The 25,615-nt window shown below is 33.3% G+C and overlaps 1 protein-coding gene across 3 annotated transcripts in view; it reads right to left on the bottom strand.

Annotated features, from left to right (window-relative positions):
* LOC134233868 (X-linked retinitis pigmentosa GTPase regulator-like) overlaps nt 1-25,615 on the bottom strand; it is a 48,671-nt gene that overhangs the window by 13,844 nt on the left and 9,212 nt on the right. For all 3 annotated transcript variants that reach the window (XM_062715922.1, XM_062715921.1, XM_062715923.1), the window contains exons 2-6: nt 24,067-24,109; nt 14,636-14,849; nt 12,024-12,133; nt 11,252-11,376; nt 6,168-6,308 (exon numbers count right to left, since the gene is read on the bottom strand). In XM_062715922.1, coding sequence (XP_062571906.1) covers nt 6,168-6,308; nt 11,252-11,376; nt 12,024-12,133; nt 14,636-14,849; nt 24,067-24,109 — 633 coding nt within the window. The remainder of the gene's footprint in view (nt 1-6,167; nt 6,309-11,251; nt 11,377-12,023; nt 12,134-14,635; nt 14,850-24,066; nt 24,110-25,615) is intronic.

Genomic DNA, 25,615 nt, shown 5'->3' with positions numbered 1-25,615 from the left:
TTATATGCCAGAGAAATTGACACTATCCCCATAAATATCTTATTTTTTGGCTCATTATTTCAAAGTAATTGGGATTCATTTCTATATGAGAATAAATGGCATGGCATTATGTAATCAAGTCCTCTTCTCCTATTAGCTAATGGATGGACCTTATCTCAAAAAACCATTCTGCTTTGTGCTTTATGCACTGGAGTCATGGTCTTTATGAAAGTTATAAGAATCTAATACTTTCTCTTATATGTGGATTAGACATGTCCCCTGACAACAATTTCAATAATGAGCAAATTTGCAAATGAAATTTGTTAGGTGTTAAGAATTTGCTGTCAAATCCTTATTATATTACCATTCCGATAATACAGTTCATTAAGAAATTTATATTATTACCAGGCATGTTCATGATTATAAATTTTAAAACAAATGTAGAATTTGGTAAATACGGCAAAGAAATGTATCTCTTTTTGTGATTTTAACTTTCTATGCAGTGGTTGTAAAAATGATGGACAACGGTTTCAGGTAAAATGCCAATTTCTGCCAGGCCTGACCATTCTGACCACTTCTACTTGTCATGATGTACAATTCACTAGAACTGCTCCTATGTTTCTCAACAAAAGGAGAGCTTTCTCAATCCCCATACTATTGTACGATCCCTTTTCAGGGGATAATTTTCCCACCATCCACACGTAATTTGGCCAGGTCACACAAAGAATAGGGGGAGTTGTTGGGGGAGGGGCTGAAACTCCCTTTATGTGCAGTTCAATAATGAAAGAAGAAAAGATCAGTGATATATGGAGAAATTCTTTGGGCAAGTTAACTTCAAAAGCCACAATCCAAACAAAATGGATAGATTCTTATTTTTCTTTTGCCAAGATGGTTTTTAAAGTGGTTAATGCTACAAGACTAAAACTAATCAATTCTTAGGTTAGAAAAATTTCATCTTTTCTTTCTTCTAACTATTTATATATTTTAATGGAGAAGGGGGGTTTACATTTTATAACAAACTGAAACAATATTCATTATAATATGTCAAATAAAATTAAGTGGCAATACTCTTTACTTGTCAAGTAAATTGAGAAAGTGTAATAATGTCATTATTTTCAAAAAAGAAAAAAAACTTTGTATTATCCTCCAAATAAGAGAGACATGGGATAGAAGCTTCATAGACTGAAGGAGGGCTTTAACAGCCTGAAACACACTTCCCTAAGATAATCATGTACTTTCAAGTTTTAAGAAAGAATGCACCCATAGGGTAAAGAAATGTTAAATCATGGTGTTGGATTTTTAGAAAAAAAATCAGTGAAAATTATCAATACTGATAAATTGGAATATGGACTTTCCTTTGCATTGTTAGCTTATCAATAATAATCCATTTGAAAACATTATCAGTACAAATTTCAATGAATTATTTACAAATGGAACATTGGTAATGTAAACCACACACCTATATTGAAGGACTAAATGGAAAATTCCTAAGATCGAGAAAATTTTTTTTTTTCATTCGAGTCTAAATTCATTAGCACGTTTTTTGGTTATTCATTCCTTTAAAATCTACAATCTGTGCTGTATCAACCAAAGTCTAATGACATTTTTATGTACTCAAATTGTATTACAAGAATAGAAAATGAGCTTCTTGACTTTTTCCATCTCTCTCCATCTGTGTTAATTTTCTCCTCCAAATTGGCAGCTGTTTAGTTGTCATTGCCTAATATGAGCAGTAGGAATCTAGCTGCTCCAATGTAAGAAAACTTTAAGTGTCCATTAGAATGACAGTTTGAGATGTTTAAAACACTGTAATGGTCCCTTAGAAGATTTTCTACAGAGACTAGGAGGCGATTTCTTCCCAGAAAGCTGAAGATTTTATTATCCTGGAGACCGGTAGGATGGAAACTTGAACACTGCACAGACTTGCCCGTGGGCTAGATAAAGCTTGTGTAATAAAGCTAGAAAATTTGAATCTTTACAGTAAGATTCTGCTGTCAAGGGCCCTTCTAAGACATTAGAGGGCTGTATACCAAAGACAAAACCATTCTTTACTGAAAAGTCATGAACTTAGAGCAAGCTCTGAAACAGAAAACAAGGATATTATTTGAAATTCTCCTCCTTTTCCCATCATGTCAGAGGTACTTACAATATTAAGAGTTGTTGTTGTTTTGTTTCCATGCATTTAAAGGGTTTTTTTTAACCAAGAAAAAAATTTTGAAGACATTTTAAATATGCCATCCTCCAAACATATTCTTTGTTGTTGTTTTTTTTTAAAATACAAGAGCACATTTCTAGAATGATGTACTTCTTGTATTTATTAATCATGTAATAATTTTCAAACATCTTTTCTATAACTTAGTAAGATGAGCTTTAAAGTTAATTGCTAAATCTACTTAGAATTTAAAATTTACTAATCAATGCCAAGCTGCTCAGTTGTGAAACAGGAAGATCTTGTAGGCATGGATGAGTTCCATACAAAAAATAAACCTCAGACATGTTAAATTAACCTTTAATTCCCCTTCATTAACAAAGGTGATATAGATGTCAAAAAAGTGCGAAGCTCAACAGATCAGGTCAAACACTCAGAGGCTCTGCAAAGGAAAATTTTCTAACACTACTAAAGTACTGATTGTATTGAAACTAAAAAGGATTTTATATATATTTAAAAAATCTACTGGATGCTAGTATAAAATAAAGATATGCCAAAATGAAATATTTCTATTTTGATTTTTTTTTGTTTTTTTTACCTGTCTCAATTTATTTTTTAAATTCAAACTCATTACAGTATGCCCACAATTTCTTTTACAATTTCACATATTGAATTTCGAAGAGAGATCGAGAGAGAGATAGAGAGAGAGAGAGAAATGCAAAAAGATAGAAAATTGTTACATCTTGAAGATAAATATATTTTTTAGTTTTCTTGCATTCCTTATTTTCAATATACATGCACTATTCTATCTACAATACATATTTTAGAGCTACAGTAATTGAATTTGAACATGTGAAGACATATTCCTCAAGAACCATTTCTCCCCTAATATTTATAATGGTTCTAGCTATACTCTTTTGCACTTCATAAAACAACACTAATTCAATAATAACCCAAGATATTACCCAGAAATCAGATTACCATATATTTGTATACAAACGATTCCAACAGTCAAGTTGAATCCATACATTGTCAATCTTGGGTTAACTTCCAGAATGCATAATTTCCCAATGGGCCTCAAATTTTGACAGAAACTGTACTTGATCTTCACACGGGCCATTAACAGGTTTGCCAAGGGTCTATAGGGGTGACTGAAAGTCGGTATACAAACTGACACTTCTTGTGATGCTTAACAAACAGATATAGGATTGAATGCATCAACAATTGAATTAAGTGAACCCGAAGTGTTTGGTATTCAACCTTCGGCTTGATCAGATGCTCCCAAGGTTATAGACTCTAACCTTTAGAAAGATGGAACTCCTTTCTAACTATCTCACTTTTAAAGAGATTCCATTCACAAATTTCCAGTTCTCTTACATGGATATATCTTCATACATCTATTATTACATATTCATTTCTTTTCTATGTAGACTTCCTCATTTGCTTATGAAAAAATACTAAATCTCCATGGAATACATATCCAGACAGACAAAAGAATGTTTAAATTATTAAGCTTTTTTTTTTTATTTGCTTAAATGCACAATTGTGAAAAATGCAGCTGATATTGTTTTTTATGTCAAAGAGTAAAAATGTTACTTTTGCCACAAAAATTTGTTGAAGCCAAAGTGTTAAATATTTCACTTAATGTCATCTTTGTCACATTTGAATAAATTAATAAAGTGCTCTTTTTGTTTTGCAATGAACATCTCCAGTTTAACATATATCAGATTATTGACACTTAATTTGAACAACTGCTAGAACTAAAAGTTAAATTTCCAACAAAAGTTTGTTTTTTAAATGAGGAAACCAAGAATTCCATGAAAAACAGTTATCAATGAACTGTATGGACAATACCAGTATGTTGCAGGTCCAAGCAAAAAAAATCTAACCTATTTAAGGAACAAAAACCATGTATTGCTACATCACTTCGCACAATTTCAAAGTGGCTGACAGGTTAAAGTTGGGCATCCTAAAAGTTGTAATTAAGTTTAAATATACCAAAAACTCTCTGGCATCTCTTGATTTGTGTGTCTGGGTAACAAAATGGGGCAATAAGGATACCCCCCATAAATGGCCTTCTAAAGTGTCACTGGCATATTTTTTACTTGACCCTAACAGAAAAAAAACTTTGTCAACCAAAAATGCAGTGCGGCAATCATTATTGTGCATCAGTAAGAGAGATCATTAAAGGATTAACCACACTGAACTGTAAACTGTCAAGGACTGACATGTTATGCAATCCTAGACAATGCCTCTGTAACCCGAGGAGTAGAATTCAGAACTGGATCGGCTGGCAGGGCCAGTGTTAATAATCCCACAGTCCCGTCTTACCCACGTGCGCATTAATCTCCCCTTAGTAATCTACGACTTAAGAAGAGTAAGGTGATATGCAAAAATGCACTTTCCTCAACAACTTCTTTGATCCACTGCTAGTTGTCCACAGTAATTAAAAGCAATTTCTGCTCTTTTAATAATTTTTGCACTGCAATATGGTGGTTTTGAATTTTTCAATGCTGCAGTTTAAGTGGCAGTTTCAGATAAGTATGAAATGACATAATTTGGATAGAAATGGGATATGCGTTAGGGTATCCATGCTCAGACCAATTACAAAGGCCCAGACTGACACTAGAAACTATAAAATTGCAGGCCATTAATTTTAATGAGATTTGATACTGACAACTGAGCTGCAAAGTTATTTTGGCCTAGAATATGTAGAAACACTTCAAACCATTGCAGATACATGTAACAAATACAAATTAATGTAACTGAAACAGCTCTATTACATATATGTACTCATTAAGAAAACAAAAATGGTTTTCATTTCAGCAAAAAAGTCTTTTTGTGTGCTGTGACAGAGAGCTATTAGCTTCTACCAATTTCCTTTCATATAACACATTTTCTGATAATATTTTGCTACACCTGCTAGCTTCTACATTTTAAATCTTTATTGATATTCTCAGAAGGTATATGAGTTATCAATGTGTAAATAAATATTTCACAAATAACTTTTTGACAAATTCTACATATCATTTTTCAGACAAGGTGCAGAAATGACAATATATCTTAACTTTTTTCAGAATTTCTCATGCCCTAACATTTCAAATGAATTTTTAATGGTTTTAGAGCCAGAGGTATAAGTCACCATGCACTTAGCTACCATAACTGCTTTCTAACATAAGGTCAATTTAAACTGTTCCCTGCTGCTATGCACAATATGGGCAGGCATAAAGGGGGTGTAACCTACTGGCGCTTCATGATAAATATCCCTCTAAGTTCTGGGACAACCATTCCACCTGGCTAGAGTTAAAACAATTGATCTGATGTGCATTTCAGTGACCCTAAATATATGTCAGCCTGCTTACATTAACCTCCCAAGACATCCAAACCTCTCCCCATTAGAGGAAGGCTAGAAGCTAATTAATACTATCTGTTAAAACACACAATGTCATGGACAGCAGTATTGTGCATTATGATAGTCACCTCTGAAGGACCCTGTCTGATAGCTTATGAATAAAAGATTGTTTTGAAAATTGCATTTCATATGTAAGAGTGATATATGGGAAACCTGGGAAATTATGCACCTAAAACATGATCAAGTCAACTTTTTAGCAGCCATAATCATAAAAATTTCACTCTACTGAAACAAAAAACAAAACATATAGTTTCAGCAACAGTTCAACATTTTTGACACCTTATTCTTAACCTTGAATTAAAAAAAAGGACTATATCCCATTTGTGTATTATTATTCTTCACCTTCGAAGTAATAGAAATCAGCCTCAACTGTAAAACTGAAAGTCAGCCAGACCTCTCTATATTTTTAAAGAACAATTAATTCATTTAGAAAATTTAGTGCAATAAATTGAAACGATTATGTAGATAAATCAACCAATTTTTTCCACAGAAAGTGTAAACAAGTTTGCTCAGTTGTAAAGAATTTTTAAGACATTGCTTGTTAATTTTATTCACACAAGTGACATGCCATGCAGTGACTAACTTAAAGTAAGTCATTTTATCGGCTGTTTTTTTCTGACTACTCACCTGTCAGTGCCAGACTGTGGGCGGATCCCCCCGCTACCTGAGTCACTCTCTTGTTTTTGAGGGGCACTTTCTCTGGAAACAGGACATCGTTGTTCTTACCACAAGCTTTACCATACCCCCACACATAAACTTCCCCCTCATCTGCCAAAAGAAGCAAAAAGAGAACTTCTAATGATATTAGATATATATCAAGGGGGAAAACAATCATTATAGTTTACAGCTATAAATAATTGTTGAAATGTGACTTATGTTCCAGATTAACTAAGTTTAAAATGAATAGCTATTATATTGATCTACATTAATTTTTTCTCTAAAATATATATATGGCCTCATTTCTTAATTGTACAAATTTTAAAATCAGATTTTATTCTCTCTGATTTAAAAAATTGACTGGAGGTATCCTTTTATCAGCTCCTTCAGATATCACTGTATAGTTATGCAAAACTGTTAATAAATCATGCTATGCAGCCATTTTATGATCTAGCTGCCACAGTGAAATTAACCAACATTAATATTTTTATTTTCTTATAATCTGATGAGCTTAGTCCACTTCTAATTAGCAAAGTGTACCTGATTACTTTTTTCCCGTTTGATCTTAACAGATAAATGGGATTCGGTGCAAAATTATCAACATATTTTTTGCGTGGAACTAGTATAAAAGGATTATGTAATTTACAAAACAAAACCCTAGGGCGGAGCAGTCTGTCTAGAAAGACCAAAATGTACACAATGTAATGACAAAACCTTGACTTGTAATGAACTTAAAAGTGACAAAATACTAGCATGTCCAGGATTTGCAGAAATGAAGATATTGGAGAACTATTAAAGGACATCATTCACTTCTGAAATGTGATAAATTCATATGCAGACCTGGAATTTCCTTCGATTATCTCACACTTTTAAACAGAGAAAACAGATTTTTAAATCTAATTAGTCTTATTTGAAATATGGAGGATCTTGACAATGCAGGACTTCCTTCCCTTAATTCCTATGTATGTGATGCATGAATAACAGGCATAAATATTAAACTTATACTGTCAGCAGATTTTATATGGCTAATAAATCTAATACATATTGATATATACCATGGTGCATGCACACAAAAAATATATGATCAGATAATATTTTCCATGTTCTCAAAACAAAATATGCATGCAACACAGCGGGACTATACACTCAAAGGTTTTCTTTCACGTCAAGCTTTGAAAGGTGATATGATTATATAAATATGAAAGAAGAAAACCTTGAGTCATATAACAGAATGTATCAAAATACAATATGCTTCTATGTGCATTAGCCTCACCACATCATTCAAAAATTTATGACGCCCTTGCTGCTATCTCTTTATAAACATGTGTGCTAACAAGGGAAAAATGTGCAACCTGGAATCCAGGCCTCACGATGAACTTCAGAGACATTTATGCCACTGTAAATTTCCAAGGTTGGCATTTTTACGAGAAATTGTGCTTTAATTCTTACAAGGTGCAATATGTTAAAGAACCATCATCAAAATCTGTCCCTAATTTGGAATTAATTGAAAGTGTCATAAAAATAACAATGGTCAAGCAATGCCTTTGTAGGCAAAGCTAACAAGGCTTATAATATTAGAATTGATAGAGTTGGGTTGTACTGTTGCTATCAACACATATTCCATACTGGGAATAAAATGCAACAATTCTGTCAATAGAAATATTAAAATTTTATATGACACTATCAATTTGGGAAATCATTTTAATATTTTATAGATTAAACAATAACTTGCATAAAATTGTATAAAAATGGCAAATGTTTGTTCAAAACAATTTCATGGACGAGTGTTTTCGTCATGCAGACTTTTCACTTCTTTTTACATTTCAAATTATTATGACATAATTAATCCAAATTTATCTGATGGTAAATTGAACTTATCTATATGCATTTAAATGGAATACAAATTAGATGACTGGTTAAAATTACTCAAAGCTGCACAATGATTTAAACTTCTAACATCAAGGTGCAAGCACGCTCTAAAGAAACTGAGTCATAATTTCTTCCAAAATCCCTTATCTACATAAATAACAAATGTGACCCAAGACAAAAGCCTAATTAACTTCTACATAAATCTAATAGTTTAGATGGCTTCATCAGCAGAGAAACTAAGGAGAAATTATCCACCACCTGTGACCTTTGACCTTCCAACAGCTTGAGGCTAATGGCAGTATTTTGTCTGAAAGTCTTATTTGCTGGGTCACTTAAAAAAAAGAACTCCCTAAGCCATTTATTGGTGACATTTTTCATATTTAATGAAGTCATTAATCTTTGAAGGACTTTTTTGGTCCATATTTTTTTTTTTAAGTAATCTGATGACTTATCAGGTACAGAGCACAAAATATCCTATGTGTGTGTTTGCATGTGCATGTTTTTTTTTTTTTTTGTATAAATTTCTTTTTAATTTAGATTTCTTTTTTGGTTAAATGAAGTTCAGAAATATCTGCATCAACTCAATTTCAACAAATTTAACTTATAGAACTAGGGAATTGATTTACATTAAGCGTTATATATTATGTATATTGGGCCATGTGACTGAATAAATGTAAATAAAAAATAAATCCCAGTATAAGAACAATATGACACATTGATATATACTTCATTCAAATCCTTTAGTAATTAAAAAAAGTGGGGAAAGGGGGCGGGGTGTTGATGACCATACAGCAAAAATATGACTTTATACATTACATAATTATTATAAATACAAAAGCCCAAATTCATTGACTGTTTTAAATAGTACCTGATTTTGATTCATTAATTTTTTTTTGTTTTCTGTAATGTGTGGAATTGTGAACAAGTAAACATATGTATGAACAGCCAGTGTAGAGGGCAATTTTGCAGAACTATCTAAAAGATTACCTAACAATGCACCCTCTACTCACAAATCAGTTTAATCTCTGATAAAAGGCAAAGTTCCTAGGTAATCTAATAAACTGATACTTGAACTCTCGGGTCTCACACTGAAACATTTCTTGGCTTATATCTGTAATACTAGAGTGCTCTCTTCCTGAAAATTTTAGAGTTAGCAAGATATTCCAAATACAGACTATCATATTTCTTTCTTTGTTACATTCTTCAAACAATAAACATTGTTAAACTTCAACGAGAAGAGAGTAAATGGCATTGGGGGAAAATAAGTGCTAACTTAATTGTCTCTCTTTTCTAATAGAGATCTAATGAACAGTGTAAACTATACAATGAGATTTATATTCACAATTAAAGATACTGTAAGTCGTTTAATTCCACGGTGTTAAAATTTCGCGCTGCAAGAAATTAATAAATTTTTTATAAGCAATTAACCTTTCTATAAACTAATAATGACATTGATGATGGGATTAATTTCGTGAAAAAAGTTTTAATTGCGAACATAGCAAAATTAAAATTGTTGTGATTGTTCGCCAATCTACAGTAATACTGTAAAATCACATATTTCCAAGGGGTCAGATTTTCACGGTTTGAGAAAAATATATTGGTTCATAGTGATTTGCTTGTTCAATATTAATATATGTGAAAAATTGCATTATGTAGTAAACATAAATTCATGGGTCTCTTTATTCCTTGAAAACCATGAAAATTAAACCCCAACGAAAATAACGATTTCACAGTATTAAAAATTCATCAACCCAACTTTTTTAAAAATAGTATACTGAGATTTTTAACAAGGTGAAAATGTAAGAAGACTCATTTCATGCCAGCATGTAGACCAGAGGATGCTCGTACATTTCAGTAAAGGTAACAATTTTGAATTAAGACATATCCCTGTTGACAAATCTTTTGGGGTGGAAGGTGTAAGGTGAGTGTTCGGAGGTTAAATGTTCTCCACGAGACCTCCCTCTCCTGTCGTACAGTCGAAATCATCACCTCCATCATAATATGACATAAATAGTCCTACTAGAAGATGAACATAAAGTCTGACAAATGATGGACACCATGCCTCTGAGTTCACTGTTATTAAAATTTTACTCCCTTCCACTTTGTTATATGGCTTAATATTATATCAGGAGGAAAAATCCTAGTTTGTTTTCAAACATTTAATTTTATCTTCATTTTAGAGTGCATGAATTACAAACTTGTTATATAATTTTACCATATTTCACTTTTCGGAATGAGAAATTATGAACTATTACTGTAAAATTACAAATTTTCATGGGGGGTTAATTTTCGTTGTTTTCGAGGTATGAATTTAAGAGATCCACAAATTCATGTCTACCATGAAATGTAAAATGCTACATACATAACTACTCAACATTTCTTTGTCCATGAAATAAAATCCCCAAGAATCAAGAGTTTTTCCACAAACCATGAAAATTTGACCATGGGAAAATATGTGATTTTACGGTAATTATCAAGTCAAGACCATTTATTTTTTTTTTTTTTAAATTAATGAATAAATAAGTAAAATCTTGCACATTGAAAAATGATTGCTCTGAAAATTTAATTTTTTATCAGGCTATCAGCCTAGCTGCTCTATAACAATGTCATTTCGAGGCCAAAATACCAAACCTAAGTGCACTTTTCCTTCGTTAAAATGCAAAAAAGTTTAACAATCAAGCCAGTTCTTTTGAAATATTATATGTGACTATCACATACCATTTGATGTAGAATAATAAATTAGATTTCACACTTCATATCAGTGACTTTAGATGAGTCTGTTTTTCATCATTAGAGTCTAGCAGGGGAAAGCTATACTGTTTTATGTATACCATATGTATATTCAGTGCTTATCACACCTGCTATGATGTAATTTAAACAACATTGAAACCTCCCAATGGAACTGGAACTACCTCAGCTGTGACACATACTAAATAACTGTACTATTACAGTATCTGTACACATGTACTTTAATTAGCTATGTTTAACTTAGTCAGTATTTTTACATGTAAAGGGAGGTAATCAAGAAAAGCTTAAACCACTCAACTCAAACATGCCTTATTGCTTCCTCCTTATAATATAACAGTTCAAGCAATGCGTCTACATTATAGGACTGGGATACTCTATAAACTGACCAGTGATCACTGGAGTCTACATAATAGGACTGGAATGCTCTATATACTGACCAGTGATCACTAGATTGTGATTGGCCCCTGAGGCTACGTATCTGACCGGTTTGGACATTTCTACCGTGACAGGAACTGTTGCCTCCTCCAATGTTCCACTCCCTATCTGACCATTGGCATTGGATCTGAAAATCCAATAAAATAAAGACATTGTAGAGCTTTTAATTAGGAATATTAATATACCAATCAGTGATTTTTTTTATCTATAATGTCTAAAAATACCTTATATAAAATGTTATTAAATATCATCTCCGATAAATTATACTTTTGGTTTGAGGTTTGAGCAGTTTTTCAAAATCCCCGATAAATTTTTGAAATCACGTTCCGCAAACTGTAAGAATAATTTAAGGTTGCAAAATAATATTGATATTCTGGTTATATTTTGATTTATTAAAAAAATATATATTTCTGTCTTCCAGTACCAATAAACTGCTTGAGCTTTAGATTTGATAAATAAAAATATGAAATTAAATATTTCAGGAACTTTGTTCCAAACAGTGCCAATAGGTATGGATGCTAGTCTATGGTAGCATTTTCCCCCCAAAATTGTGATGAAATAAACTATTAACTTTTTTTTATAACAAACACTGCTTATACAAGGAGGTCAATAAAATTGAAAAAACAACATTTGAATAACTGTAACTTAACAATATATTGCAATACATATTGCAGTACACTTAAATATATCACAATATATTGCAATACGAAATATCCAGCTATTATAGCTCTGCCCTAGTTAAATTTCCATACATCCAGATTCAAACATACCTACCCCACACATGCAATTGTCCCATCTTGAAATCTGAACACTGAATGTTTTTCTCCACAAGAAATTTGGACAACTGGCTTGTGTATCAGAAACTTTAAAAGATGTGGCTTAACCTGAAAAACAATTGAAACTTCATTTTAAATTCTTTTGAAGAATTTTGTGACAAAGATTTTATTCATCAAGATCCCTTTGGTATGCCACAGACAAAATTCTGTCCCACAGCGTAGAGTTTGGTGCATCAATATATTTTATCTAAGATAGGATATATACTTAAGATTGAATCTACTTTTTAGCTCACCTGAGCCGAAGGCTCAAGTGAGCTTTTCTGATCAAAATTTGTCCGTTGTCTGTCGTCGTTGTAGTCGTTGTTGTCATCGTCGTTGTCGTAAACTTTTCACATTTTCATCTTCTTCTCAAGAACCACTGGGCCAATTTCAACCAAACTTGCTACAAAGTATCCTTGGGTAAAGGGGATTCAAGTTTATTCAAATAAAGGGCTATGCCCTTTTCCAAGGGGAGGGAATTATGAATTAGAGCAAAAATTAATGGCAATTTTAAAAAATCTTCTTCTCAAGAACCACTGGGCCAGGAAAGATGAAACTAATGTGGAATCATCCTAAGGTAGTGTAGATTCAAGTTTGTTCAAATCATGACCCCTGGGGCAAGGGTGGGGCCAAAATGGCCGACCCAAGTTTTACATAGGAATATATAGGAAAACTCTTTAAAAATCTTCTTCTCAAGAACCACTGTGCCAGGAAAGATGAAACTAATGTGGAATCATCCTAAGGTAGTGTAGATTCAAATTTGTTCAAATCATGACCCCCAGGGCTAGGGTGGGGCCAGCCAAAATGGCCGATCAAAGTTTTACATAGGAATATATAGGAAAAATCTTTAAAAATCTTCTTCTCAAGAACTATTGAGACAGGAAAGATGAAACTCATGTAAAATATCCTCAGGTAGTGTAGATTCAAGTTTGTTCAAATCATGACCTCCGGGACGAGGGTGGGGCCAAAATGGCTGACCCAAGTTTTACATAGGGATATATAGGGAAACCTTTTAAAATCTTCTTTTCAAGTATTCAAAGCCATGATTAATGATATTTATATGGAATCATCATCAGGTAGTGTAGATTCTAGTTTGTTCAAATCATGAACCCCAGGGGGGTTAAAATTCAAGCCCTCCCCCCACCTCAGTAAACTTTTAGTTCTGATCTGATATGTGCTTTTTCCTAGCCGATGTGCTCAGGTGAGCGCTGTGGCCCCTGGGCCTCTTGTTTAATTGTTCCAATAATTTTGACATGAAATATTTTGATCCCCAGTTGTCATACCACCAAAACCCAGGAGACCATGATTTAAACAGTTCAGAATTCAAACTATGTTGAAATGCTTTCTTTTAAGTTTAAGGTTTAATTCTAGCCCATTTTAACTGCTTTTTTTCTTGTGTTCTCCCTTTGTAGAAGAGGGTGGGGGAGTCAATGGAATAAGTTTGACTCTCATTTACCCAAAATACTTTGTCTTGACTTTTTAAAACTGGAGAAAATCAGAAGGTTTACAGACAGATGGACAGACAGACAAGTGCAAGACTGGAAAAGTTTACTTCAGCGTATATACTTCTGTAGCTCAAAAAAGTTAAAGGAGAGAGGTATATCTATACAATAATGCCAATCAATTGTGAAAACTTGATGAAAATTACTCTGACATAAAAATGTTCATGTATTTTGTAAATATAAACCTTAATTTATTTAATCTTTTCTTTCAAGAAATTTAAACTCATTCATTGACTTGTTATACTTAAAGAAAATCAACTTTAACTTTTCTTTTACCATATATCCTAGAAACAGGATTTTTGTAAATGTGTCATCATTTCAAACCAAAATTTTAAAAAGGAGTTAGAGAGTACAAAATTAAGCTTGTGTTAGTATTACAGTGAACAACAATTCTGTAAAATTCACATAAATGGTGATTCTGTGCCCTCAAATATTGGAGTGCAATATATATGGGAAATGTTTGGTCAGGGTTGTGAGGGTGTTACAACTTTGATAGAAAAAATATATGAAGCATGCACATAAACATTTATGCACCATGCCAATATTTTTTTCTTATGATTTTATCATAGCCATTTCAAAAGCACACAACAAATTTTAGAATTGTCGCCTCAGATTAATGAGATGTTCAAATTTTATCATTACTCAACCATACTTTTTTTTAATAAAAAAAGATTGTGTGCTGTTGAAGATTAATATCATATTTTGGGTAGGGTGTTTTCAATCAAACACTCATCACCGTAATTTTCTGGCAGAGTTTAGGTGATTTTCTGCTAATATGGAGATTTTCCTGCACGCCATTTATTGGAGGTAAATAAAATTCCTAGTAAAACACACAATTCCTTTCATTTAACCATTTCAAAAGAAACAAGCACCAAGAAATGGAATTTGATATATACTCAAAAGTACTGTGCATAATCTTTATTTTTTTCAAGTTTCTAAAAGCATGCTAATTAACATTGACAGAAAGTGCATTTATTAATTAATTTCCTAAATTAAAAAAGGACTTTAAGACATACTAAAATCTATTCTGTACTAATGTTTATCTCCCATTGTAGGCTGTCCTACTTACCTGGTTTTCTTTATAATTCAGTGCTCTATAATCATAACCTAGTTGAGCATGGAAGTTGTTGCCAAAGCTAAACACGTTCCCATTGGATAGCCACACCATAGAGTGTCTGCCTCCACAGGCTAGCCCGCCTACGTCTGGGAGGGTTTCTTGGGCGTCGTCATAGAGATGAACCTTTTCTGGCTGCCACTGGAGTTGTTTATCATTATTACCAAGTCTGCAAGAAACCATAAGTCTCTGTCGAGACTGAAGCTCTACTGGTTTGTACTTATAGCAAAGGAAGAGAAAAGTACTTAAGCAGTTGGGAATTGAAACTTTACAACAGCAATAAATAGAGTAATGATCCTTGTTAAAATCTCTTTATGTTCTTAGTGTAGTCTACTTGTGTGCAAAGTTATATTGAAATCAGACCAAAACTGTAGGAGGAGTAGCATTTTGAAACAATTTTATAGACATTTTTATTTTTAGTAACCACGGCAACACCATTCATGGAAATCAAAAACCGATATACACAGTTATGTATCTTAGTGTAGTCTACTTGTGTGCCAAGTTATCTTGAAATCAGATCAAAACTGTAGGAGGAGTAGCATTTTGAAACAATTTTAGAGAAATTTCTATTTTTAGTAAACACGACAACACCGTTCACGGAAATCAAAAACCGATAACTCTAATTAAGTATCTTAGTGCAGTCTACTTGTGTGCCATTAAGTTATATTGAAATCAGACCAAAACTGTAGGAGGAGTAGCATTTTGAAACCATTTTTATGAAATTTCTATTTTTAGTAACCACGACAACACCGTTCATGGAAATCAAAAACCGATACACAAAATTATGTATCTTAGTGTAGTCTACTTGTGTGCCAAGTTATATTGAAATCAGACCAAAACTGTAGGAGGAGTAGCATTTTGAAAGAATTTCACAGAAAATTCTATTTTTAGTAACCACAGCAACACCGTTTATCGAAATCAAAAACCGATATTCAGAATCATGTATCTTAGTGTAGTCTACATGTTTGCCAAGTTATATTGAAATCAGACCAAAACTGTAGCAGGAGTAGCATTTTAAAAGAATTTCACAGAAAATTCTATTTTTAGTAACCACGGCAACACCGTTTATTGAAATCAAAAACCGATATACAGAATCATGTATCTTAGTGTAGTCTACATGTTTGCCAAGTTATATTGAAATCAGACCAAAACTGTAGGAGGAGTAGCATTTTGAAAGAATTTCACAGAAATTTCTATTTTTAGTAACCAAGGCAACACCATTTATCGAAATCAAAAAGCGATATATAGAATTATGTATCTTAGTGTAGTCTACTTGTGTGCCAAGTTATATTGAAATTAGACCAAAACTGTAGGAGGAGTAGCATTTTGAAAAATTGTTTACAGACAGACAGACGGACAGACGGACGGACGCCGGACGCATTACTATCGCATAAGCTCTTCTGGTCTCTGACCAGTAGAGCTAACAAAAACTATATCAATTTATACCTCATTATAATTTTATTCCAAACAATGTGTTATATGATTGGTTCTAGATTATCACATTACAGGGCCATAAAACTTCATATTTCCCTGTTGTCAGCATGCTTTTCTTCATATCTAACCTCTTCAAATAACTAGCACATTTTCCTGGAATAGTTACATAGTACTGTTCATTGAACAAAAACTCCAGAGGGAAGTAGAGAGCACAACAGCCTGGTTCACGTCACAAAATTGCTAATCTGTCCAAGGGTTTCAGTAACTTTACATTAAAATTGAAAGTGAATTTGAGAACGGTGCCCAATTAGAATGTTTAGGTGGGTTTTTTTTTCTTGCTTGTTTCAGTATAATAATTTATTGCATGAACGTTTGGGAAACATGAAAATTTCTTCAGCCAAGAAATGGGGAATATGATTTTTCTGATTTCCCTTATGATCATGCAATGAATATATCATAATTCAAAACATATAGTCATATACTTCAAGGCTGGGAACATTTTTTTTTATCCATTTCATTTTTTTTTTTTTTTGGTCCAATATGTAATAATGAAGCTTTGATATTTCTTATGTGGCAAACTGTTTTCCTATCAAAATAAAACATAGGTAATCAGAGATTACAGAGCTCACCTCAACGAATGTTGTCTTTAAGTAAGGCAAAGTCTCACAATTCACCAACAAAAAGTGTACATTCCAAAAATGAAAATATTTAAGCAATTCTGATCTGATATTTTAAAATAGACCTACATAAAAAATTTAATCTAGTTCTTCTTCATGAAAATGTAATCAAAATCCAGCATCTGAAGCAAATTTGAGAGTTTTCATCTCTTGATGCAACATTTGTGCAAGTTTGGTTTATACAATGTTATATAAGCCTTATAGTTTTTTGGAAATAGACCTGCAACCTTAACTTTTACCTGGTCTATTATCTGAAAAATGTATGTCGAATTCAGCATCCGAAGCAAGTCCATTAATGTGCATCCTAAGATGTATCGTACATGCAAGTTTGCTCATTATAGGGCTCATAGAATTGGAAATGAAACATGCATCAAAAACTAACATTTTCACTCATCCACAAAAAGTAGGTCAGATTCAGCATCCGAAGCAAGCCCGGTAGTATGCATCCTTAATCCTTATATGTATCATCCATGCAAGTTTGGTCATTAAAGAACTCATAGTTACTTGAAAATGAAACCTGCACCAAAAACTTTAACCTGTTCACTCAACCAGAAAATGTAGGTCAGATTCAGCATCTGAAGCAAGCCCTGTAGTGTGCATCCTTAGATGTATCATCCATGCAAGTTTGGTCAACATAGGGCTTAAAGTTATTTGCAAATGAAACCTGCACAAAAACATTTAACCTGTTCACTCAACTGGAAAATGTAGGTTAGATTCAGCATCCGAAGCAAGCCCTGTAGTGTGCATCCTTAGATGTATCATCCATGTAAGTTTGGTCAACATAGGGCTTATAGTTACTTGGAATTAAAACCTGCACCAAAAATTTTAACCTGTTCACTCAACCGGAAAATGTAGGTCAGATTCAGCATCCGAAGCAAGCCTGGTAGTATGCATCCTTAGATGTATCATCCATGCAAGTTTGGTCAACATAGGGCTTATAGTTAATTGGAAATGAAACCTGCACCAAAAACTTTTACCTGTTCACTCAACCGGAAAATGTAGGTCAGATTCAGCATCCGAAGCAAGCCCGGTAGTATGCATCCTTAGATGTATCATCCATGCAAGTTTGGTCGACATAGGGCTTAAAGTTACTTGGAAATGAAACCTACAACAAAAACTACACCAAAAATGTTAACCTGCTCCAAAAAACATTTATCTGGTCATTTCTTTGTTTAAACTGCAGCATCTGAATCTTGGACTGGTACAATGAAAGACACTAGAAGCATCTTCCATGCATGTCTAATCAATATAGGACATAGAAGTACTTAACAGCCTGTCTCTGAGAAAACCATGCAAAATTGTCCGAAAGCAGGTTTCTCCGATTGCCTTCAAAGGATCACTTCATTATAAATAGGGATCTGACCTATAGGACCGGGCTTGGTTTTATTCTCTACAAAAAGCTTGTCGATTTCCGTTCTAATTAATGACATTAGGCCGAATACATATAACAATTTGTTTTTCCTAAATCTTTATTTCAGTGAGTAGAGATAGGAGGAACCCTTTTTATTGATTTTCTGAGTTTGTTATCTCCAAATGTTATAATTGATATTTGTCTTTACTTCTCATTGTGCATAAAGGTAATGTCTACTGCCTCTGAAATTCTGTTCTTAATGTCTAGGCTATTTATCCGTAGATATAATAAAAACTTATCTTTAATGTGTGCAAATTATAAAGGCCTACATGAAATCCAAGTAAGTGCATTTACTGAAATATGAAGCCTAAATCAATGTGATTAAATTCTAAGGGATATATACAATTGAAATTCATCGCAGCTCAATGCTGCCAGGAATACCTGTATTGAGTAACACATAGTGAGTTATTCTTGTCCTCGGAGAAGTGTGCTTATACTGAGGTTCGTTCCACCTGACTGACAACTGGATTGTTACGATTTAATATCTCTTTAGTGTTTCTGATATCAAGAATGGGAATGCATAAGGGATAAACAATTGAAGGAAAAATACACAAGTCTATAAAAAAAATTAAAATGGTCTTTGAAAAGGCGAAATTTAAAACTGAAAAGTGTTGTACCAGGTGGATTCGAACCCCCGACTTCAAAAAAGAGAGTATCCAAGGTGCAAAAGTCAGGGCATATATCAACTGAGCTAGTCTGACTATAAGAATGAACGGCATAAATTTAGAGAAGATTTTGGAAATCTGGTTTCCTTATTTTTTGTAGGTTTTTTGTGAATTTCGACCCCAGGGCAGGGGTGCCCCTAAAAAAATCTTATCTTAAATTATTCCTTACATCATAACCTATCAAAATATCATAATTTTATTTAGGGGCAGGCCTGCCCTGATGGACTTTAAGGCCAAAATTCATGCAAAAATCAACGCTTTAAAGGACAAAATGGTGTTTCGATCAACTTTGGAGGTTTATTGTCAAGTTATAAATAATAAATTTTAGGTATAAAATACAAATTTAAAAAAAATAGACATATATACGGTAGAAAACAACAAATAAAGATTGATTTTTAAATGTCACTTTTTCCGGGAAATTGTTCTCTCCTATAGGTCAATTCTTTTGTTAAAGCGAATACATCCTTTTGTGAGCAAAATGTAGAATGCATAAAAGGAAATCAGACAAATTTTTACTGAGCTAATCAAACCCATATAAGTTGTAAGGCCTGTTACTAAAAATAGCTCTTATGCAACAAAATTTGAGGTAATTTTTTAACGTTTTAGTCATATTTTGAGGAGAAATAAAATTATAACTTTAAAAATTATTCAAATATTTTATTTTGTAGTGAAAGAATAAAGTTTAGTTCTACTTAAATGCATAGACAGAATGATTGACATTCATTTTGTTTTAGTGCAAATAGGTCATGAAATTGGCAATGTTCCAAAATTTGGAAAAAGTGACAATTTTAGGTGGAATTGACACGACTGTAGTAAATAGGGGGGATACTTTAATCCAGTAAATTTTATTGCTTAAAAAAAGAAAACTGCGCCAAAAAACTTAACCTTAACCTGGGACGCCGACACCGACGCCGAGGGTATCACATAAGCTCCCCCCAACTTCGTTGAGGTGAGCTAAAAAGGTCTAAATTATTTGAATTATTGTAAATGGTTGCTTTAAAAAACATAAAACAAAATGTCCTAGTGTAAATAAAAATGTTTTCATTTTTTTTCTGGAAAAAATTTACTTTTTCGTTTCATAAATTTCTTGTAAAATACACAATTGTTTTTAGACACCTTGTTTACTCTGAAGAAATGAAAAAAGGCAAATGAAATCATGATTCATCATTTTTCCCTACATAAACCTATAGTTTGAATCTGGCGCACTAAAACACTCCAGGAAAAAACTGTAGTGCATCTTCATTTAATAATGAAAAAAAAATCTAACAGCAGCCCGCAAAATAACAACTCCAGATTGACACAAGGAAATTGAATACCCTGCCTGGTTCAAAGGAAAATGATTTGGAATCAATATTTTAACTACTCTGTATTTTTTGGTGATATGATATAAACCGAAAATCAAATTAACTTGAGGAAAAAATATCCTGCATTAATGAGACAGGCTTGAAGCCTGCATCTAGTCTTGCCGCAGCATGTGAGAAAATTCTGACAAGTACTGTGCCAAATTTATAGCTCTCATAATTTTCAACCAGAACTGCACACTATGAAGTGGTCACGGGGGACCGGAGATCTGTCATCAAGGCTGAACCTAATCAATTTCATCTCATTTACAGTTATAGGAGCTATCACCTCCACATGTAAGGGAAGCTGGTGTTACTTAGGCCTCTGTACAGCAGGAATTAGCCTCCTGTGTCATTTGCTGTCACCAAGATTGCGTTAGTGGGCCGACCTGAAAAAGCCGGGTTAGACACTGGCGGTCCCCCGAGACCCCCCTCAATCATGCAATAGAACAGGATTCGTGTGGAGACACTCATAAATTTGTGCACATTTTTTGTTTAATGGATACATTTCTATGAACTTGGTGACATTTATAACCCTCAGTTATAAATTGAATTAGCGGTACAGAATATGGATTTGATCAATAATATCTTCCAATGTCTCTGGATTTACAAATAGTTTTAATACATTTAACTAACAACTATTTATATGATCCTCAATAATACAATGCTGTCACAAAATATGTGACCTTTTTATATATGGTTTTTGATAAGGAATATAATTGTCAGAACAAATTAACATTTCTTGAACAAGCAAGATGAATTGCTCATAATAAACCTTAAGTACCTAACTATAGTTATGTTTCTTTTAGTACATAAGGTAATGACTCCTGATCACATGAATAAATATAAATTATTTTTTATAAGGTTATATTTATAAAAATATAAAAATTAAAGAGTTTGAGAAAATGGCTAACTAACAAACACGGTTTATGGGACATATTTTCCCCATTATACACTGTACTAGCATGGACTATTGGATTTGTGTGCTTTGGTGTAATAAAATGGCATTGAAGAAGTTTGCTATCCAATTAGTCAGAGTATTTAGTAATTACCTCGATAATCTGTTGAGATGAAAAGTCAAAGAACAAAAAATGTAATTGTACTGTAATTATTTATGAACATACAGTAGTACCTGCATTTGATGCCATCTTAGGCATAAACTAGGAGAATAGACCCTGGAAAAGCAGGTAATCAGAAACATCATAGAATTGTACATCACAATATAGTAAAACATGCTTATAATGAATTGACACTTATAGCAGGGATTTTTATTCCCCTTGGGTTTAAACATATTGTGAAGCTAACAGATATAACAAATTAAGCTTATAACATTTTAAGCCCCTCATATATTCACATGTTATGAACAAGAAGAAGGAATCGCAGCACTAAGCCAGGTAATAAAACACAGCTAATCATTGGTGAATGAAATTTGTTGGCTCTATTACATTAAGAGCTACAGTTTCTTCATCTTGTCTCTGCAATGCTTGTATACAAGTGTAACCAACTCGAGACAGAACTATTCTGGACTTTCAAAACCTCAGAGATCACATTTGTCACTGTTAAAAATGTATGAACTTTAGTGTCAAAAGTTGTGTTTTAATCTGCAATAGAAAAGATTAGAGAATCTTTAGAAGACACCATCATTACAAAGGGTGTGATGGAGGCTTCAACCACATGGCACGGCATTGTAACCCCCAAGACATCCATGCAACACTCTGAAAAGACCTCTGCTCACACAAACTGAATTAATGCATGATCTAAACTGACATCTTCAAACACCCGCAGTATGATCAAGTTGTGAAATTACAATTAAGACATGGAATGAAGGCTTTCTTTCTTATTCTTTTCCAACCTTTTTTTCAGTCATCAATTCCATTTTAATTACAGAGGACCTAAAGAGAGGTGTACACATGCAATTCCTTTTACAAAACTTAACTCTGATGAGGACCCATGGTTGAATATCTATCATGGTATTTTTTTTTTCTTGGAATGTCACATCCTTTCCATTGCCTAGCTGTTACAAATATGATTTTTGATCCTTTGTCACCAGGCGACAACCTCTTTTGCCTCGGTACTGCCCCGGGGTTAATAACTAGATAATGTTTTGTCAGTCACTAGTCTGGTAGGGGAATCCTGTAATTACCTCGTCTTGGAAAATCAGGACAGTACCGTCTCTCGCAATTTTTTATCAGGGACTTTTTGCATTTTCCTTTGTTTTTCTTGGCATTTAATTATGAGATGTAATGATTAGGTCTCCAAATCATATTGCATTTAATACTAGGCAATTTCAGACTAGCAGAAAGGTTCAGAAGTCTTGACTCTCATTTCAAATGCCATCAGATACAGAAATTTGACTAACATAAGGATATTTCCTTTTCATTTCCAATGGTCATCAAATTAATAATTCAAAGTTAAAAAACCTATACATTTCAATTGCCCTTTGGGGCCACATGCTACCCCCAGAGTCATTCTACACTACCTTTGGATGCTTCCACATGAATTAAATCTTTTCTGGCCCTGTGGTTCTTGAGAGGAAGATTTGAATTTATTATAATTAATAAGCTGTCATGCAGTTAGCTATAGATGCAAGATTTTTAAAAAATAGAAGTTTCATTAAATTGACTTGAAGTGAGAGATTGTGTTAATGTTGATAGCAAATCGGCAATTGATAATTCAAACATTTACCCATGATTACAGCATTGGTCTAAATTTCAGGTAGTATCAACTAACAAGAGGCCCATGGGCCACATCGCTCACCTGAGAAGCTTTGACCATTCTGTTCTTTACTAGATTTCCCCCTTGTAATACATATTGTGACCCCACCCTACCCCACTGATCATAATTTAGACAATTTGAAATCTACACTACCCCAGGATGCTTCCACATAAGTTTCAGCTTTTATGGCCCTGTGGTTCTTGAGAAGAAGATTTTCAAAAATTTTTCCTATATATTTCTATGTAATACTTTGATTTCCCATTGTGGCCCCGCCCTACCCCCAGGGGTCATGATTGGATTAATTTAGAATATACACTACCTGAGGATGATTCCACATAAGTTTCAGCTTTTCTGGCCCAGTGGTTCTTGAGAAGAAGATTTTTAAATATTTTTCCTATATATTGCTATGTAAAACTTTGATTATCCATTGTGGCCCCGCCCTATCCCTGGGGGTCATGATTTTAACAATTTAGAATCTACAGTACCTCAGGATGCTTTCACATAAGTTTCAGCTTTTCTGGCCCAGTGGTTCTTGAGAAGAAGATTTTTTAATGACCCCACCCTATTTTTGTCTTTTCTTGATTATCTCCCCTTGTGAAGGGATTTGGCCCTTTATTTTAACAATTCAAATTCCCTTTCACCCAAGGATGCTTTGTACCAAGTTTGGCCAAAATTGGCCCTGTGGTTCTTGAGAAGAAGTCGAAAATGTGAAAAGTTTACAGACGGACAGACGGACGGACGAAGGACACAATGTGATCAGAAAAGCTCACTTGAAGGCTCAGGTGAGCTAAAAACACGAGATTAATAAATAAACATGTACATACATACATAAACACTCTATATCACTACAGAGAAACATGTACTACTGATGATCACTGTATTTTTTTGTGACACCTTATTTTCGCGAGTAAGCTATTTGGTATTTATTAGTGAAAAACTCTGCCAGCTGACTGGTTTCTGTATGTATATATAATCCGGCCTTTATAATACAGTTCTACATGAGAAGAAAATTTTCGCTAGCAGAGAGATTATACATGTAGTATAATTACATGAAAATGAAGTTCTTGCGAATAAAGTGATTTACAGTATTTGAAACTGAACATGAATATTTTCTCTGAGTGAAAAAAGAATAATGTATACATACTGTCCACTGTTTCCATTTCCCCAGGAATATATTTCATTGTTATCTGAAACATAAAATAGAATATTATCAGTGTGTGGGTCATATGAAGGTCAAAAAGAAAATTACTTTCACATATATTTTTGTCATTAAGTCTAGAAATACAAAACAATAAAGACCATGCATTAAACTCCAAATTTTATTATTTTTCAATTTTCTCTTTTTTATTGCAACTGTAAATGAGATTTCAGCTATAATGCAATGAAGACAAATAAGTCACAGAAATAAAATTTCCATATTTCCAATGTTAAGCCATTGTCAGTAATTTGCATTGGATAGAATTATGGGATTGAATAGGTTATGACTGAAGATTGCTCTCTCGACTGCTTATTGCTCATCTTCAGAAATAAGCGATTAATTTCTGTTGTCACATCATGAATAAATCTACAATATCTAGTCATTTTCTGATTTCTGCCCATTAATGGGAATTGCTATAGTTCACGGAAAAATTGCTTTTATGAATGTATCAAAATACTAGAGTGCCCAGTCTCTATGAATATTTCAATTCTTAAGTCGACACTATAAATTCTGTGAGATCAATTTTGATGGTCATTGCTATCCCTTGGAATTGCTATAGGAGAAGAAATGCTAGATTCCTAAGATGACATTGGTCTCCTTTAATGGTCTGCTATACAACCAGGCCAATATTTGTTATTGCCGCTCTGGACCAGAGTATGAAAGGTCAAAAGCTTATGGAGAAAAAACTAACAAAGGGTTCCTTTTATCTGCCAAGTTAAATTTTTCAGCACAATAAATTTTTTTTGCTGAATAGTACTCTAAAAAAAATAAACAATGCTAAAGTATTTAGTTTTAAGTTATTTATGAGAACATACAAAGGCCAAAGGGCCGTAAGAGTCACCTGGGTTTAATACAATTATGTTAGGAATCAATAACATAATATCACAAAAATAAACTGAAAATTATTAACAAGAGAAGTAGGGTGATCATAGATAAGGGGAACTCAGGGAGGGGGGATGAGGATTTTTTTTAACAATTCATGCATTTTAAAAATACGATTTATTGAACTACACTCTAACATCACACCTCCAGATCATGGACCAAGAATTTGAAAATTATGATAGAGGACATACTTCATCTTTATTACAATCATTACAGTTTGACTGTTTGGTGTTCAAGAGTAAAGAAGAAGCTCTTTAAAGATTACATTAATTTTGGTGGCTTTAGCCCCGACCTTGTCCCTTAGACAATGACCATGAAATTCAATTAATTTCCTTAACCTAAAACTTAGGAACTGCAGACATGACATAAAGTAAGACAACACAGTGTTAAGTTTGGGCAGACATAACCATGATTTATTTGTTATGTAATGAAATGCAATTATAATACATTAGACATGTAGGTAATAATAAACAGTTGAATGAAATCATGGTTAACCTCTAAGTTCTACACAGACTCACACTTGACTCTCATAAAGGCCATGTCACACCAAGTTGCGTTCACACGGAGTCATTACGGCGTTGTTAAATTTTTAAAATCGCCATGGAATCGCAGG

This window comes from Saccostrea cucullata, unplaced genomic scaffold (genome assembly GCF_032062105.1).
Source record: "Saccostrea cucullata isolate Sc308-1 unplaced genomic scaffold, CSIRO_AGI_Scuc_v1 ctg432, whole genome shotgun sequence".
Lineage (NCBI taxonomy): Eukaryota > Metazoa > Mollusca > Bivalvia > Ostreida > Ostreidae > Saccostrea > Saccostrea cuccullata.
The sequence above is the reverse complement of the archived record's forward strand: the minus strand, read 5'-3'. Positions and strand labels throughout refer to the sequence as shown.